Raw genomic sequence first — 16,976 nt, forward strand, 5'->3', positions numbered from 1 at the left:
TACTATTGTATGGGTATCTTGAATATATTGAAATCAGTGGGGGAGGGGGTGAAAATTATTCTTATGTATTTCAAAGATGGATATAAGTGCTGTTTTTTTCAGGTAACTTGTTATGCAATTTTTGTATGCACTGTTTTTAGAATGAAAATGAATAAAGATATATATGTAAAAAAAGAAAAATGCTGAAAATAACATCAACTCAGACTGTAATGTAGCAAAAGTATTTAGCTTGACCCAACGGGAGCTCAGCTGTTTCACCAATTGATGCTTCCTCAGGGGTTCAAAGACTTTTGCAGTCTGATTTCTATATTTCAGTGGCTTTTCTCACCTGTACATAAATGCTTGCTTGAATTCTCTGAATTTTCGACATTGTTAGTTCACAGCTTTCAAAATTAGAGTTAATGGCATTATTAATGAGCTTTAAAAAGCTCAATGACAAAAAAATTAAGGATAATTGGGTGGTAGACAGCTAAATTGATAGGTGCCTACTCCCAGGAGCCTAACACCAGATAGGCATAGTTAGGGGCAGATTAGAGGTGGTTGTTGAAATTAGGCACTACTAGGTATAATTAGGCACCTCAGTATATGCAAGAGTTCAGAATGTGAACTCGCAGGCCTTGAGCATGCGTAGATGCTCAAGGCCTAGCAGAAGAGGAGGCCGATCTTCGGGCACCGGCACCAAGCACAGGACATGCTGGTGCCGGTGCCCAGATGAGGGTAAGAAGCGGCAGGGGGGGTGCCCAATCGTGATGGGGGGGTGCCAGATCGTAGCGGGGGGTGCCCAATCGTGGCGGGGGGGGTGCCGGATCGTGGCGGGGGATGCCCAATCGCATCAGGGGGGTGCCGGATCGCAGGGGGGGTGCCGGATTGGGGGGAGCAATGCCGGTTCTCGTGGCAGGGGGAACGCATCAAAGGGAGTTTCCATTATTTCCTAAGGGGAAGCTCGCTTTGATAAACGAGCATTTTGGCTTACGAGCTTGTTCCTGGAATGGATTATGCTTGTAATCCAAGGTACCACTAAAACTAAAATAAGGAGTCCCTTTTTTTTTTTTTTTTGCACACTATATTTGAGTATATAAATAGACAGATTCAGCAGTTCCATTTAAAAATATTACAAAACATATAAAATAATAAGCCCCACTAATGTGACCACATAAATTTAGGTTATGTAATTTTAGGGCCCCTTTTATCAAGCTGTGCTAGAGGTTTTTAGCATGAGCTGGTGTGGTGAATGCTCCAACACTCATAGAATTCCTTTGAGCGATGGAGCACTTACCTTGCCGTCCAGCACTAAAAACCTCTAGTGCAGCTTCATAAAAGGTGGTGGTGGTGGTTGGGGGGGTAATTATTGTGGGTCAATATTCAGCGAGCAGCAATGTAGACAGCTGCCAGTTAAATTAGGCCCAGATATGCAGTGCTGGGCCATATCTAAGCATTGGTATTTAAAATCCAAGTCAGCGGCATTGCTCAATAGTTATGCAGGAAGGGTTAATATTCAGTGCCATACTCGCATACCTATATATTGTCACAAACCCGAGCCCAATGCCGGCCTTGTGTCAGGGAAGAGTCATAAAAAACATCCCCTGAAACTAGTCCGGGCTAATCACTGTGTCCCTGATAGGCAGGAACAAGACTAGGAAGCACAGGCTGTGTTCAGACCTGCTGCAGAACACAGCCTGGTGAAAATTGGCAGGGCCCCTTTAAATCCTCCATTTTGTGAGAAGCTGGCTAAACAGGGCAGAAGGCAGCCTCAGCTGAAGGAAGTTCAGCCCCTGAGTAGGGCTGGGCGTGGTACAGCAGCTTTGCACCATTTGGAGAGCTGGCTGACCAGGAGGAAGGGAGACAGAGGAGAAGCTCTCAGGTGGAAGGAGCCTCCAAGTCCCCCAGAGCCAAAGGACATTGAAATGCTGGACTCTGAACCAGAAGGAACAACCCTGGTAAAACCCAGATTATGAAGCAATGGATTGCAGTGCTTTACCAGAGGTGGGACTATTTGAGGAAATGGATATCAATTAGTTTGGAATTGCTTTTTGAGTTAATTTTTGAATGTTTCCATTTCTGCTGGGCATAAGGATTTTCCTTGAGCCTGCTAGCTAAAGGAATGTATGCTAGCAAAGTGTTTGCTTGTATGAGAAGTTTTTTTTTTTGTTTGCCAAGATGGCTGCTGTGAAAAGAACTTCAGCAATTTCTTTTCATAAGGTGTGAATATCCTGAAAGCTGGGACAGGATTTGTCAAGCACCTTAGTGAAAGGTTGGTAGGTTATTTTGCTCTTGGTAACAAGGAGCCGATTTGGCCGATCTGCCAGCCTTCTGCCACTGCTTTTGAAAGGGCAGCGCTGCACATTGCAGTGTGACATAGCTTGTTTGCCAATTTACAAGGAAGACTTTTTGAGAGTCCAGGACTGCCAGAGACTCTATGATACCTGGGACATTGATACAAGAACTTTGGGAAAGTTATCCAGACCAGGCTGGTAATTAAAGTATTATTTTGTTCTTCATTATTATGACCAAGACCTTTTGAGTACATTTTCTTTTTATGCATTTTTGCTTGTCCAACTGAACCAATGTTCAGTTGGACAACAAATCTGATTTCTTTATTTCATAACTTACCTGTGTGAGGCCATTCTGTTTTATTCACATAGGATAAGTTTATACACAACATGGTCTTCCTCCCTCTTGGGGAAGCACGCTGGGAGAATCTTTTAAGCGTGGGCCGGTTACCGCAAGCCGCGAGGGCCGGCCACGCTACAATATAAATGATCTCACTTGTGTAAAAATAACTAATAAGATTTATTTAACTCGTGACATGTGCTCAGAATTGTGTAGCCCAGCCAAAGATCACAGATCCATATAGCGAGACCCACCATCTGATCATTGCATATGTGACAAAGCAAAAACTAAACATAATAAACAAAATTTTTTTTAAAGCTGATGTAATTCCAATAATTTCATATATTAAAGGTGCGTTCACTTAGCTGAAGAGTTGTTGAGGGTCCCGACGTGGACTACGTTTCGAAATTCTTTTTCAAGGAACCCAACATTTATTATTGAAGAATTGTATAGAATGCAAATAGTGATGGTGAGTGTTATTCAAACCACCATTATAGTAATTGTCAATGTGCTTCTGAATAGTTCAACTTGTGGATCCAGGTGGCCGGTCTATCCGGTTTTAAATTCTAGGATTGTCATTTCTCCTTGGAGTAGCATCTGGATATTGCTTGGTTTTGCAAAATATCTTTGGGTCTGGCTGCCCGTTAAGAATCCGTTCCTAATCTGGGACCTTAGTGTGGTGCTGTCTGGCTTTGCCAGGGCTCCTTTTGAACCTCTGAGGGATGCTCCTCTCTTGGATTTAATGTTCCAGACAGTTTCTCTTGTCGCCCTCACTTGGGTCCATAGGGTTTCTGATGGGCAGGCGTTGTTGTGTTGACACCCTGTGCTCCGAGATCTTGAACCTGGAGTTTCCCTGTGGACAGTAGGTTCCTTTTTGCCGAAGGTGGTTTCGGTTTCCATGTCCATCCGGTAATATGTGTGCTGGTTGTTCAGCTGATGGGTTCCAATCTTCAGGATCATCTGCCAGAGAGCTTGTATGTGCACAGAGTACTCCTGCATTATTGACAGGACTCTAATGAGTTTCATTTTCTGACCTCCTGTTTGGGATGGCTCATTTTATTATGTGAGGCTACGATCTCAGTGGATCTGTAGAGTCGTTTAGTCCATTTACATTCTTGCAGGGCAACTGTCCCTTTTAATGTTAATGTGCTTTCAGCCAGGAGTGTAGCTTCTTCGTGGGTGGAAGCTAGATCTGTTTCTCCTGAGGAGTTTGCAGGGTGGCGATGTGGTCTTCTCTTCACATGTTTGTCAAGTTCTGCAGAGTGGATATTGCTGCCAGACAGGACTCTGCCTTTGGTTCTTCAGTCTTAAGGGCCAGCACAGCAAGCCCACTTGAGCTTTTTGGGGGGACTGCTTTTGAACATACCTATGGTCTAGAATGTCTCACCTATTGCACTGGAAAAGGAGATTATGTACTTACCCTGGTGAGCTCTTTTCCAGGTGAGACATTCTAGACCCCCCACTCCCCACCCTTTCCTTGCTGTGCCTGTTTCAGATTCTGATTTCTGATTTCAGTCTCCTTTTGCTTATACAATCTGTTTCTTGGAGACCGGTCAACCCTTGGAGGTTAAGAAGAATTTGTACATACATATAACCTGTTGTGGGAGTACTCCTTTAACATGTTGCTAACTTCTACAACCTCACTGGAAAGGAAAAAGTTCCTCACCGGCTCTTGATCCCCCACCTGTCCTGCAAATGGTGCTCCACTAAATTCAGAACAACAAGAAAACTCAAGTTGTTCTGAATTTAGAGGAGCAGCATTTGTAGGACAGGAGAGGGATCAAGAGCCGGTGAGGAACTTTTCCCATTCCAGTGCGGTTGTAGAAGTTAGCAATGCACGGGGATCTGAGGCTCTCCCCTTAGTATTTAAAATATTTAAATACATTAAAAGGTTCTTGCAGAAAAAGTTCAATGAATTTGTGCTGAATATATAAAAACTTTTTGAGAAAGATATTGGACGTAGAATTAGATTTTTTTTTCTTTCTCATTCCTGTATATGGATTTTTTGATGAACCCAAATATTTACCCTTCTCCATTGAGAATATTGACCATTTAAATCTACTCTCTGTTTTCTGTCTTTCAACCAGTTCTTAATCCACACTAGAACATTGTATATATCACCCAAACACCACCAATGTACCAATGTGTATACTTACCTTCAAAGTGTGTGCTATCACATTTAGGTGGACCAGATGGTATACATCCCAGAGTGCTGACATAATTGAAAAATGAATTTGCAGAGCTATTGTTAGTAATTTGTAATTTTTCTCTAAAATCCAGCATAGTACTGGAAGGCTGGAGGGTGGTCAATGTAACACCGATTTTTTAAAAGGGTTCCAGAGGTAATCTGGGAAATTATATCAGTGAGTTTGACATCGATGCTGGGCAAAATGGTAGAGACTGTTATAAAGAACAAAATGACAGAACATATACATAAGAATGGATTAATGAGAGAAAGCCAACATGGATTTAGTAAAGGCAGTGGCGTACCTAGGGTATGTGGCACCCGGGGCCCATCATTTTTTGACACCCCCCCCCATGTAAAAAAATATTTTTTGTAATAACCATGAAAAATAAATGGTCATAATAGAAACAGGCACTGAAAATTTTCTTTTATTGAACCTCATATATTTAACCATTAATCCAAACATAACATAAATTATGTCTGAATTGTCATGACATGAGAAGTACATATGGAGTAGTTGCAGGTGATGCTTGGGACAGTTCTGATTGTGTAGTTTGGTTTTATGTGTTTTTTGAATAGAAGGGTTTTTATTTCTTTTTTTAAGGTTTTGTAGTTTGTGGTTGAGGTCAATAGGTTGTAGAGTTGGGGGGTCGAGCGTTAGGAGGTTGTTGAACAGTTTTTTTTTCTTTTGACGATTTTGGTTAGAGGGTGTGTAAATGGTGTGCGAGTTCTCCTAGTCTGGTTGAAGTGGATTTAATGATTTAGCTGAAGAAATTAGTTACCCCCCCTCCCATTCCACACACATTAATTCTCTTCCATTATAAAAAATACTGATAAGTTCCCAGAAAAAAAATGCATTAAAATAAAAAGTGAAAACAAAGGCCCCTACAGATGAGAACATAACATAAGAATAGCCTAACAGGGTCAGACCAATGGTCCATCATGCCCAGTAGCCCATTCTCATGGTAACCAATCCAGGTCACTAGCACCTGGTCAAAACCCAAAGTAGCAACATTCCATGCCACCGATCCAGGGCAAGCAGACACTTCCACCATGTCTTAATAACAAACTATGGACTTTTCCTCCAGGAATTTGTCCAAACCTTTCTTAAAATCAGCAATGCTATCTTCTTTTAATATAATTTCTGGCCACTTCATTTTTAAGCTTAGATCTTTCCTTCCAAACAGAGACCTTGCTAGATGTCAAATACAGAAAGAACAAGGTAACTTCACAAGGACTTAGCTGTGCAGGAAATGTGAATCTCCTCATACACCCACCAAATAGTGCAAAGGTCTGGTTTTTTCTTTCGATCACTACATAAAACCTGGTGAAGTTTTCCAGAAATCCAGTATCTGGGTTTTCATTCATCTGACCACATAAAAGACGCAACAAAATCCTTACTTGTGATCTGAGCCGGGCTTTCCCACATACTCGGAGACTGGCCAGGTTACACTACATAGCCTAATGCCACACAAGCAGCGCTGTTACAAACATATTTTGAAGGTCAATGCTAAGGTTAACAAAGTTTCCTTCCTTGGACCAGAAGGAGATACTGAAAAACCACTGGAAGAGATCCCAAAACAATTACCCAGGCACAACACCCAAAGACCCACTCAGTGTGTGAACCAGTTGAATGGAGTGGACTAACTGGGGGATGGAAATGGACCCGGAGTTTGCTCAGCAGAATTTCCCAGACCACCTCTTCCTCTCAACACATTGACACGCTGCCGCCACCATCACCACCATTAGGAACACCTCACCGGGTAGGCCAGCAATGCTTATAAACTTTATAAAACACATTATTATATTTTCTTATAAAGCACATATTTTAACTGAACTCTTCGACATCCTCAGCCTTGCCATTCACAAAAATAGAAGGAAGAAAAGTTCCTGTTTTCTGCTGTCTCATGTCCCCGGCCTATACAATATTTTTCTTCTGCAGACCCTTCAAAAGTCTGACCAAATCCTCTTTTCACTTGCATTATAAAGTACTGAGGATGCCATTTCTCTCCAATCCCAGGTCCTAAAGTCTAAGACAGTAGCGCAAACTAGTCCTGCCCGATTCAAGAAAAAAAACAAAAAATTTTCGATTCGATTCAGCCTATTGAATTGGTTTATCGATTCAACTTTCCTGCCCAATTGGGTGTTTGTTTGTTTTTTCAACATCCTGGTGAGTTTATTTTATAGCTTTTTCACCCCCCTTTGGCTTCTCCTAACCACACTGGCGCTGTGGCGTAAATAAAATAAAGAAACAAAAAGGACTTTTCCTCTCTGTTAAATCCTAGCTCACGTTTGCAGTCTAACACCAGCTCTGGCAGGATACACATTTCAAATCTGACATATTGTAATCACAAAACAGAAAATAAAATTAGTTTTTCTACCTTTTGTTGTCTGGTTATTTTTCAAATCTTGTTGGTCCAAAGCTCTGGTTGTCTTCTGATAATTTTGCTTGCCAGGGTCTCCTTCTTCCTACTTTCTGCATGCTAACCATCTATCTGTCATCTCTGTCCTCCCCGTTTCCCTTCCCTCCCCAGGAGGTCTGGCATCTATCCTTTTTTCGTCTCCTTCCACAGATCCATCTTTTCTTAACTACCCTTTCATCCAGCAACTCTCCCTCCTTCCCCACCACCCCAGGGTCCACCATCTCTCCCTTTCTTTTCCCAACAACCCTCCTATCCAGTATCTCTATCCCCCCCTCCACACCATCCCTTGTGTCCAACTTCTCTCCCTTCCCTCTCTAAAAACCATGGTCCATCATCTCTCTCCCTCTTCTCTATTTTCAGACCCATTATTTCTTCCCACCCAAAGTCCGGCATATGCGCATCTCTTTGAACCCCCCATTCCCTCCGTGTATTTTTACACCAGGGCCCCCCTCCCTGAAGGCCTGATATCGCGATTCCGCTGCCGGCTGCTTCTTGGTGGTGCAGGGAGGCCAGGTGAGTGAGCGGCCCTTCAGGGGTGGGGGGGACTGAACGGCAAAGCCGGGAGCACCCCCTCAGGGCTTGTCACCCGGGGCGGACCGCCCCCCCTTAGTACGCTACTGAGTAAAGGGAAATCTTGCCTCACCAATTTACTGCATTTCTGTGAAGGGATGAATGAACATGTGGATAAAAATAACCTGGTTGATATTATGTAATTGGATTTTCAAAAGACATTTGACAAATTAGAGACTTGTGGGATAGGGGATAATACAATATATATATCTTGTCACACAGCTATCCCCTGCTCTGACCGGCAGGCGGCTTAGCTGTGCCGAATTCTGACCTGTCGGCGTGGCTTTCCCAGGAGAGAGGAAGCCTTTTAAGGTAAAACAGATCTAGGCACATGCCTAGTCTGTCAGGCCCCACTGAGATACTTTGCCAAAAAGGAGACATGATTCAGGTCTGTTCAAATTCACATACTTAGGCTTTATTGAACAAGGGGTCTGAATACTTTCAGCCACCCTCATGGAATGCAAAAATTAAGCATAAAACAAAAACAGCATAGAGCTGTCAGAATGGCTTAAAATTCAAGTATGGCATACAATTGCAGTTCCCTGGACTTTCTCTGCTTTAAAGATAGTCCTCTTCACAGGATTGAAATAAACAGAAATACCAAAACTTCCAAACAATGAAAGCAAACTGCATCACAAAGCAGATAAATGAAGTGGCAAACTTAAAAATAAAGTTCCAGGCTTTTCAGCTAACCTAGCTGGGTAACGTGTATAGTTTTCAGAGCAGACTCCTAGGCTTATTAGCATCAGCTGAGCTTCCCAGCCATGGAGCACAGCAGGGCATCAGATAAGCTGTTAGGTTTACAAAGGCTTTAACACAGAGGCTTCACACTATCATAGATACAATCCCTTTAGCAAACAACAATCTCCGGGCAGTCCCAGAGTGTGAGGTTTTCCTTCTCTCCCTAATCATGCCTGATGCCTGAGCTCTGGTTGCAGAGAGCCAGTACCCAAACGCAGCTTAGTGAGACAGATACTCGGCTTCCCTTCAGCTTATGGATTAACCTCCATTCCCTCTGGGTTATAGTCAGCTTCTGGAAACACTTCAGCAGTGTCCATTGTCTCCTCTTTTCCAGCAGCTGGGCTCAAGCTTGGGAAAGTCCTCTGCCATCTACATATCCTCATTATTGTGGGGTTGAGGAGGGAGACTTCTCTCCTCATCTGCCTGTTTGCACTGCTGCTGGTCGTGCCTTTGCCTTGGTTCCTCAGCTTCCCCTCCATTCCTGCTCTCCCCTCTGTGATTCAGGGCTCTGCTTTTACGTGTGTCATAGCCCCACCCCTCTCTCCTAGGAGCAGGGGGGTTGAGCAGGAAATCCCTAGGGAAATAACTCTGGTTTCTCCTGGCTGATAATGTGCATACCTTGCAGGACTAGGTCTCCATTTCTCAGTAAAAGTCCTATCAGGCTTTCTCATGAACTTCTTCTGATATGGCATTCACTGCTGTATATTCTTAGGTTTAAACCCTTCCTGCTCTACCTCACTGTCTGAGGGATAGTCAGCCAATTCCCTATCCTTACTTTTAACCTGGTCAGCTCTCCTGACCAGGGACCGTGCTCTGCTTTTATCCATTACAGGGACAAAGATGGCTACGGGTTTGTCACAATATAAATTTTTTTATCAATCTAGGCGTGAGCATTTACACCAGCTCTACAGTATTTGACCGTCCTTGTAACCCAGCATTTCCTTCCTCTCTTTCCCTCTCATAAGTCCAACATCTGTCTTTTATGCCCTTCTACCCCCTCCCCCAGTCTGACATCTCTCCCTCCCACCCACTTCTGTGTCTGAATCCATATCCCTTTCACCTTTCCCATTCTAATTCTCTTCCCACCCTCTGCTACTCTGAGTTGTTCATCTCTCCCTCTCCTCAGTTTGTCCTCTTCCACCATGTACATTTTTTCCTCTTCCCATTTGGGCCTCCTCCACCAAGTCCATTTTCTCTCTCTCTCACCATTTCACACCCTCTACCATCTCACCCTGACCCCCTTTCACCATTTTTGCCATCTCTCCTTCTCCTGCCCATCCATCCATCCATCCCCAAGACCATTTCTCCCTCTCCTGTCCCTCCATCCTCCCCAAGTCCATCTCTCCCTATCTCCGCCTATTCCCATCTGACATGTCTCCCTGTCCCTCTTCTAGCCCCTCTGTCCTCTCCAGCCATCTTCCCTTCCATCTCCCAAATCTTTCATTTTTCCCTCCCTCCTTTACCCCTTCCCTGAGTCTATCTTTTCCTCCTTTCTTCACTTGAGTACAACATCTCTCCCTTCTCCCACCCCCTTCCCCTAGTCCAATATCTCACTGTTTCTGCCTTCTACCCCTCCCCCAAATCTGACATGTTTCAGAAAGGGCCATCTTTCTAGGGCCCCCCAAGCAGCGGCTTACCTAGCATATGTGACACCCGAGGCCCATGAAAAACATGATTTTTTGTAATAATCCACACGTCACACAATAGGAGTGTACCTAGGAAAAAGCAGCATCTTACATCCTGCAGTGAGCAGTAGAACATCAATACACCCATCGTAAAACTAAACAAGCCAAACTAGTACAGATCGATCCTGCACAGTCAATGCTATTGGAAAATCATGTCTTTCATACAGATAGAACTCAGAAACACTCTAACCCAATACCTTCTGCTTAGGCCGGCCTCAACTCCCTTTTGACATCACTTCATGGTTGCGGGACCAGGATGTAAGACCAGAAGGGGACTGAGGCTGACACGAGCAGCAGGTGGAAGATGCTGCTCATGTCGACGAATGTTTCAAAAGGTACACGGGAGGCAGGGGGAGGTGCTCAACATTGAAGGGCAGTGTGTATGGCACTGTGGGGAAGAGCAGGGTGCACATGGTACAGCAATTCTGGGCACCACCGCCCTGGTCACCATCTTCTTTAGCTACACTACTGCACCATACATTGCTTTCCATCACTGCATTTCATGTCTCATTCCAGATGGACCTTGACACTGAGGTCTACCATGCCCAGAGAGCATACACAGACTGCTTTCATGCCAATGTCTTTTTTGGTGCAGACATTCACTCTCCAGGGGGAGATCCAGGCTATACTCAAATGAGAGCTTATGAGCTACCACCTGCAGTCTACAAAGGCACTAAAGGTGTCTGTGCCTACCTCAGCTGAGCCAGAGGATATGTTGAGGCATCAATTGAGGGCAAGGTCTAGTAGCACTGCTCGACATCAGGCATAGGGGCCAACATAGACTCATTTAACACATGTGTTGTCATTGGCAGAGGAATTATCTCATATGTCATAGCATTGACCCATATCTTGATGCACATCAATGCACAGTCAACTCTCCTCTTGTCAGATACTCCCTGATTCACATAGAAAGGAATATTTTGAGGATTCAGATATCTTCAACCCCTCAGATTAGGATGTACCAGACTATTCAGCAGAAGAATCCTGTGGTATACCCTCTGATTCTTCTCTTCCTCCTCAAAGACATAAATCTCTACCAGAAAACATAGCCTTTACTGGATTTGTATGACATATATGTCAAGCTCTTCCCATCAAAATGAAGAAAGAGAAAGAACCTTGTTCAGAGTTTTTTGACCTTTTTGACTATGAATTACCACCAAAGGGCTTTGCATAGGGTCATGAGAGATACTTTGCATTCCTTGTGCTGTTTACAATTATTTTCAATCAGATCCTTCTTCCACTTTCCAGTGATGTAATATGCAAAAGATGACTTCATCACGATTGACATATCTGTTTTAATTTCAGAATCATTGATGCAAAAATTTGCAAGCAAATTTCCATTTCTACGTCCAGGTAAGCATTCAAATAAAAGCATGGATGAGTATCAAAGATCACTGTACAAAGATATAGCATAAGGAAAACACTGCAGGCAGTCCCCGGACTATGAATGTCCAACTTTCGTCAAACTCATAATAGTAAATAGGGGTCCTGCTTCTCCCTTCCATGTCCCAACACATCCCTTTTCCTCTCTTCTATGTCCAAACACCCGCCTCTTTCTCTCCATCTATTCTATGTCCAAAGTTCATGCCTCCCTCCCACAGTGTTTAACCTATTTTGGCCAGCTTCTTCCTCTTCCTTCCTTCCAGCTCCTATACACATGCCCATGGCTGACCTGGAAGCCTTCCCTCTGACACAGAATGGAGGAAGGGAATGAGAAAGAGAGGAACTTTGGGACATGAGAGAGAGAGGGAGCACAAACTTCAGACAAAAGATGAAAGGAAGGAAGGAGGGAGGGGTATGAAGTTATATGGAGGGAAGCATGAACTTGGGACATAGGATGGAAGAATGGAGGGAGGGAGGGAAATAGATGCTGAGGTGGGGGAGGAAATTGAAAGGGAGAACTGAGTATGGGTGTCTGAGTGAGAGGGAAAGAGTGATGGTGCACATGGGGAAATGAAGAAAGAGGAGAATTGTTGGGCATAGGAAGGGAGAGAGAATTATTGGACATGGTGGTAGAAGAGGAATGAGATAGCGATGCATGGGAAAGAGAGAGATGAGAGAGAGAAATGTTGGACATGGTGATAGAGAAGGAACGGGATGGAGGGAAAGGGATGCAAGAGGGACCTCAAGGAGGTGAAGAAGGTGGGAAAAATATTAGGATCAGAATTTGGGAGGGAAAAAGAAAGCTTTCCACTAATCTATATTCAGAGGGAAAGCTTCAAGGTAGTTGTGGGCAGCATGTAGAAAATGCTGCCCTCGGCTTTGTGAAGAGAAACAAGGTTCAGTGCATGCTGGAGCCAGGTATGGAGCCATGCGGTGTGGAGGTACAGGGGAGCAGTGGAGGAGGAGAGAAAAGGCCTGGTGCTGGTGTAGAGGCATGGGAAGCAGTGTTGAAGATGAAAGGACTATTTCTTTAATGTTTTTATAGACTGTGTGCTGTACAAGATCTGAGTTACATACAAATTCAACTTAAGAACAGTTTTAAAAATGGAACTCTTTCTTAACCCGGGGACTGCCTGTACTGAGGTAGAGTGACTGAGCAGGCACTGCTACCATATGGCATCACTATGAAGCATTGTTGCATTATGACCTCTATTGCCTTATGATCCCAGTCCTTTATTCTAGAACCCCTCATGCTATGACATGTTTGTTGATTTGGAACTGATAATTCTTTGATTACAATTTAGATGATCATTTTGTTCATTGTTCAATATAAGGATTTCAATCCCAAACAATTTTAGAAAGGTTTTTGGGTTCTTTTTTAAAAAAGATTTTGCATATCCAGGGCTTAATTTCTGAGGGGATTGGGCCAGAATACATTTCCATACCTTCTTTTCAGACTCCAGAACAGAAGTGTTCTGCTCCACTTCCTACCTTCAAAGAAGTCTGGGGGAAGAGGAGAGAATGAGCCTAAAGTGTTGTAGAGAACTGTTACCCTGCAGTCTGATCCAGCTCCTACTACTATTATTTATCATTTCTATAGCGCTGAAAGACTTTTTTTTGCCCAGGCTCACCTACTCTTATCCCTGGATCCACAGTTCCACTTTCATTTTGTCTATAAATTATATTCTGTAGTAAAAAAAAATGTTTCAGGGGTTAATGAAGCTGCAAAATAAACAAACAATATTATTACAATAAAATCAAAATTAGAAAGATATTAAGCTGGGGGCGGAGCTTGGCTGCGCATGGAGATAGATGTGTGATGACTAAGCTCTCCCTTCCCTGTGCTTCAATATTATTTAACTGATTTTAAATCTCCTTCAATTTAGTTGAAAATTGTGTTACAACATTTTATTATGACATCAAGCTGGCAAACAAAACTGGAATCGGCTTTCACGGTGGCTGGTAGAGGGAGAAAGACTGAAACCTGACCCACCAACACCTTCAAAGACCCCCTGCCGAAGGATGTGTCAGATATTGTTGAGGTTGTTATGGCAGAGTTAAATAACATCAAGGATTTGCTCTGTGATACTAATACTAAAGTCACCAGTCTTCAAACGGAGGTGGCTAACATTTCTCAACAACTTACAGTCTGGTATTGCTATATCTCTATCTGACGTTTCTAGAAGTTACGACACATTCAGAGTCCCATTTTTATTTGGCAAGCAATACACTTGGGTAAATGGTGGAAAAATTTATTCTGAGACTTGCAGAATTTTTCACAAGGGTGACCCGGTCGACATTTAATATCTGGATTTTCAGAAGCATGACCGACTATTTCAAAAAATTGTGAGTCTTGGAATTGAGGGTGAAATACTCAAGTGGATTAAAAACTTGTTGGCGGATAAGAAACAGAGAGTGGGGGGTAAACACGCTCGAGAAATGGACCGTGACATGGCAAATGAGGTTTAACGTGGATAAGTGTAAGGTGATACATGTCGGTAACAAAAAACTTATACACGAATACAGGATGTCCAGTGCAGTACTCGGAGAGTCTCTCCAAAAAGAGACTTGGAAGTACTGGTAGACAAGTAAATAAAGTCGTCCACGCAATGTGCGGTGGCGGCGAAAATGGCGAACAGAATGCTAAGAATGATTAAGAAGGGGATCATAAACAGAATGGAGAAGATTATCATGCCGCTGTAACGGGCCATGGTACGCCCCACCTAGAATACTGCGTCCAGCACTGGTCGCCATACATGAAGAAGGACATAGTACTACTCGAAAGGGTCCAGAGAAGAGTGACTAAAATGGTTAAGGGGCTGGCGAAGTTGCCATACAGTGAGAGATTAGAGAAACTGGGCCTCTTCTCCATTGAAAAGAGGAGACTGAAGGGAATAGACTTAGTAGATAAAGACAGGTTGTTTACCCACTCCAAGGTAGAGGAACGAAAAGGGATAGATTCTGGATAAATGTAATGAAGCTCTTCACCCAGAGAGTGTTAGAAAACTGGAATGCTCTTCCGGAGGCTGTTATATGGGAAAACACCCTCCAGGGATTCAAGATAAAGTTGGACAAGTTCCTGCTGCACCAGAACATACACTAGGTAGAGCTAGTCTCAATTAGGGCACTGGTCTTTGACCTAAGGGCTGCCGCGGGAGCAGATTGCTGTGCACGATGGACCACTGGTCTGACCCAGCAGCGGCAACTCTTATGTTCTTATGTCTTTTTTATAATATGGTTGCTCTGCTGTTGCCCACAGACATCCAGATCCTTAATTTTGCCCTGTTCAAATAAGGGGGTGCTGTAAAGGTCTCAGCCCAACCAACCCACTTCTTAAGTTCCAAATGTTATTTTGCCACTGTATCTGATGATTGTTATCTCATGTCATTTAGTGCTAATTTACAGAAATGAAAGTCCACATTTTGAAATTGTTTCAGATCATGTCATTCTCTTCTTGGTTGGGCTGAGAACATTTCAACACCCCCTCATAGTTTGGAGGTTTTAGTTTGTAAAATGGATGTTCATGCTTAATTAATTAATTTATTCATTCCATTTTCTATACCGTTCTCCTAGGGGAGTTCAGAACGGTTTACATGCATTTATTCGGGTACTCAAGTAGTTTTCCCTGTCTGTCCTGGCAGGCTCCCAATCTATCTAATGTACCTGGGGCAATGGAGGGATTAAGTGACTTGTCCAGGGTCACAAGGAGCAGTAACCACTGCACCACACTCTCGCGTACACTTAGCTATCCATTTAGAACAAACTATATGTCAGCAGATCCTGTTCTAAAATATATGAAAAATGGATATTTATAACTGAGGTACAGACTTGGACATCCATATTATGAAGTAGATATTCTTTCTCAAATTCTGGTCTTTACTACTTTTTCTTTCTTGTATCTGCATCGTTGAAGTTTGTTCATGGAGAGGGATATGTAGTTAGTCCATATTTCCTTCTTCATCTGCAATGGGCCTAGCAGATATTAGGCTGATTAGGGAGCTTATCCTGAGGACCCTCTTTGTAGCAGACTCTATCTCATCAGAGCACCCATTTCTCTAGGAATTAAAAATGTCATTAATGTTTATAGAAAACTAAAATATTTCCTTTATTTTCTAAACCAGGCACAAAACTAACGTTCAATCTGAAGTTTCCAGCTGGACAGAATGAAGGTGAGCCTTAGTTTTTCTTCATTGTGAACCGCCTAGAAGTCGCAAGATTGTGGCGGTATATAAGAATAAAGTTATTATTATTATTATATAGACTTCCATCTAAGCATTATTGTTGTTTATTTGTACACCATGAGGCCGATATTCAGTTCTATATGGCCAGCAGGAAATGGCTCCTAGCTAGCTATATAGCACATAGCCAATATTTGGCTCGCTGGATTGGCCAATGACTAGCTATACTGTATGGCATAGCCAGTCACCGGCAATATTTGGAGATTTACCAGCTAAGTTCATTAATTTTTTATATGAAACTTTTATCACATACATTCAAAAAATGCATGAACAGTAATATGAAATAAGAAACATGAAAGGATGTAAATAAAGATAAAAAGAAAAAGGAAATATTAATAATCATTATACGTATTTTAGCCCACAATTGGAGAGTCAAGATTATACAAAAATAAAGGGAAAAAATATAGCCTTTATAAAGAGTTGCACAATGGTTTAGAACATCTGGTTAAGGTTTAGAAACTATTGGACTTCCTTAGGAATCAGCTCCAGAAACAAATATGAATTAGACTGAAAAATTACAAAACAACATGAAGGAAATTACAAAATAAATGTCCCAGGTAGAGCCAAAACCCTTGATCTCAAAACTGTAAAGCTGCTGCTAACTTGAGTCACTCATAACAAGTCAGGAAGAATTATTTTATTTGAGCCAAAAAATACCCCTCCAAAAAACATCTGATTCATATGCCTAAAGTATTATTTCAACACCATATTACAGTTACGCTCCAACACAAAAGTGACCACAAGAGTTGTCTTCCCTGATATTAGTTCCATAGATGACTGAAGAAACTCAGTTAAATTCATATGGAAGCATGCAAGCTCAGGTTCTGAGAATGAGTCTCAAAATCTGCATTTAGAAAATTGAGAAGACCTAATAGGACCTCTCCAGGCTCTAAAATGTTGCTCATATTAATTTCATTGTTACCTCTGCTGATAATTCAACACTGAGGTTCTTCCAGAAAGCATCTTCCCTGCGCCGATGGCCACAATAGAAGCTCCCCAAATAGCTACCTTAACCAATCCACTTAGTGTGGAAATAGAAGCAGGAGTCTCTCCAGCAGAGACAGCTAAATCAGAGGCAAACACCACCCCTTGCACCATGCTTCCTGATGCCGTTGCATTTCCAGACAACAGTGTTGGCAGA

General features: G+C 42.7%; 1 protein-coding gene across 1 annotated transcript in view; it reads left to right on the forward strand.

Annotated features, from left to right (window-relative positions):
* Positions 1-16,976, forward strand: part of LOC117368880 — a 499,867-nt gene that overhangs the window by 158,303 nt on the left and 324,588 nt on the right. The window contains exons 13-14 of the mRNA XM_033962624.1: positions 11,520-11,567; positions 15,719-15,766. Of these exons, the coding sequence (XP_033818515.1) occupies positions 11,520-11,567; positions 15,719-15,766 (96 nt within the window). The remainder of the gene's footprint in view (positions 1-11,519; positions 11,568-15,718; positions 15,767-16,976) is intronic.

Source organism: Geotrypetes seraphini, chromosome 11 (assembly GCF_902459505.1).
Source record: "Geotrypetes seraphini chromosome 11, aGeoSer1.1, whole genome shotgun sequence".
Taxonomy (NCBI): domain Eukaryota; kingdom Metazoa; phylum Chordata; class Amphibia; order Gymnophiona; family Dermophiidae; genus Geotrypetes; species Geotrypetes seraphini.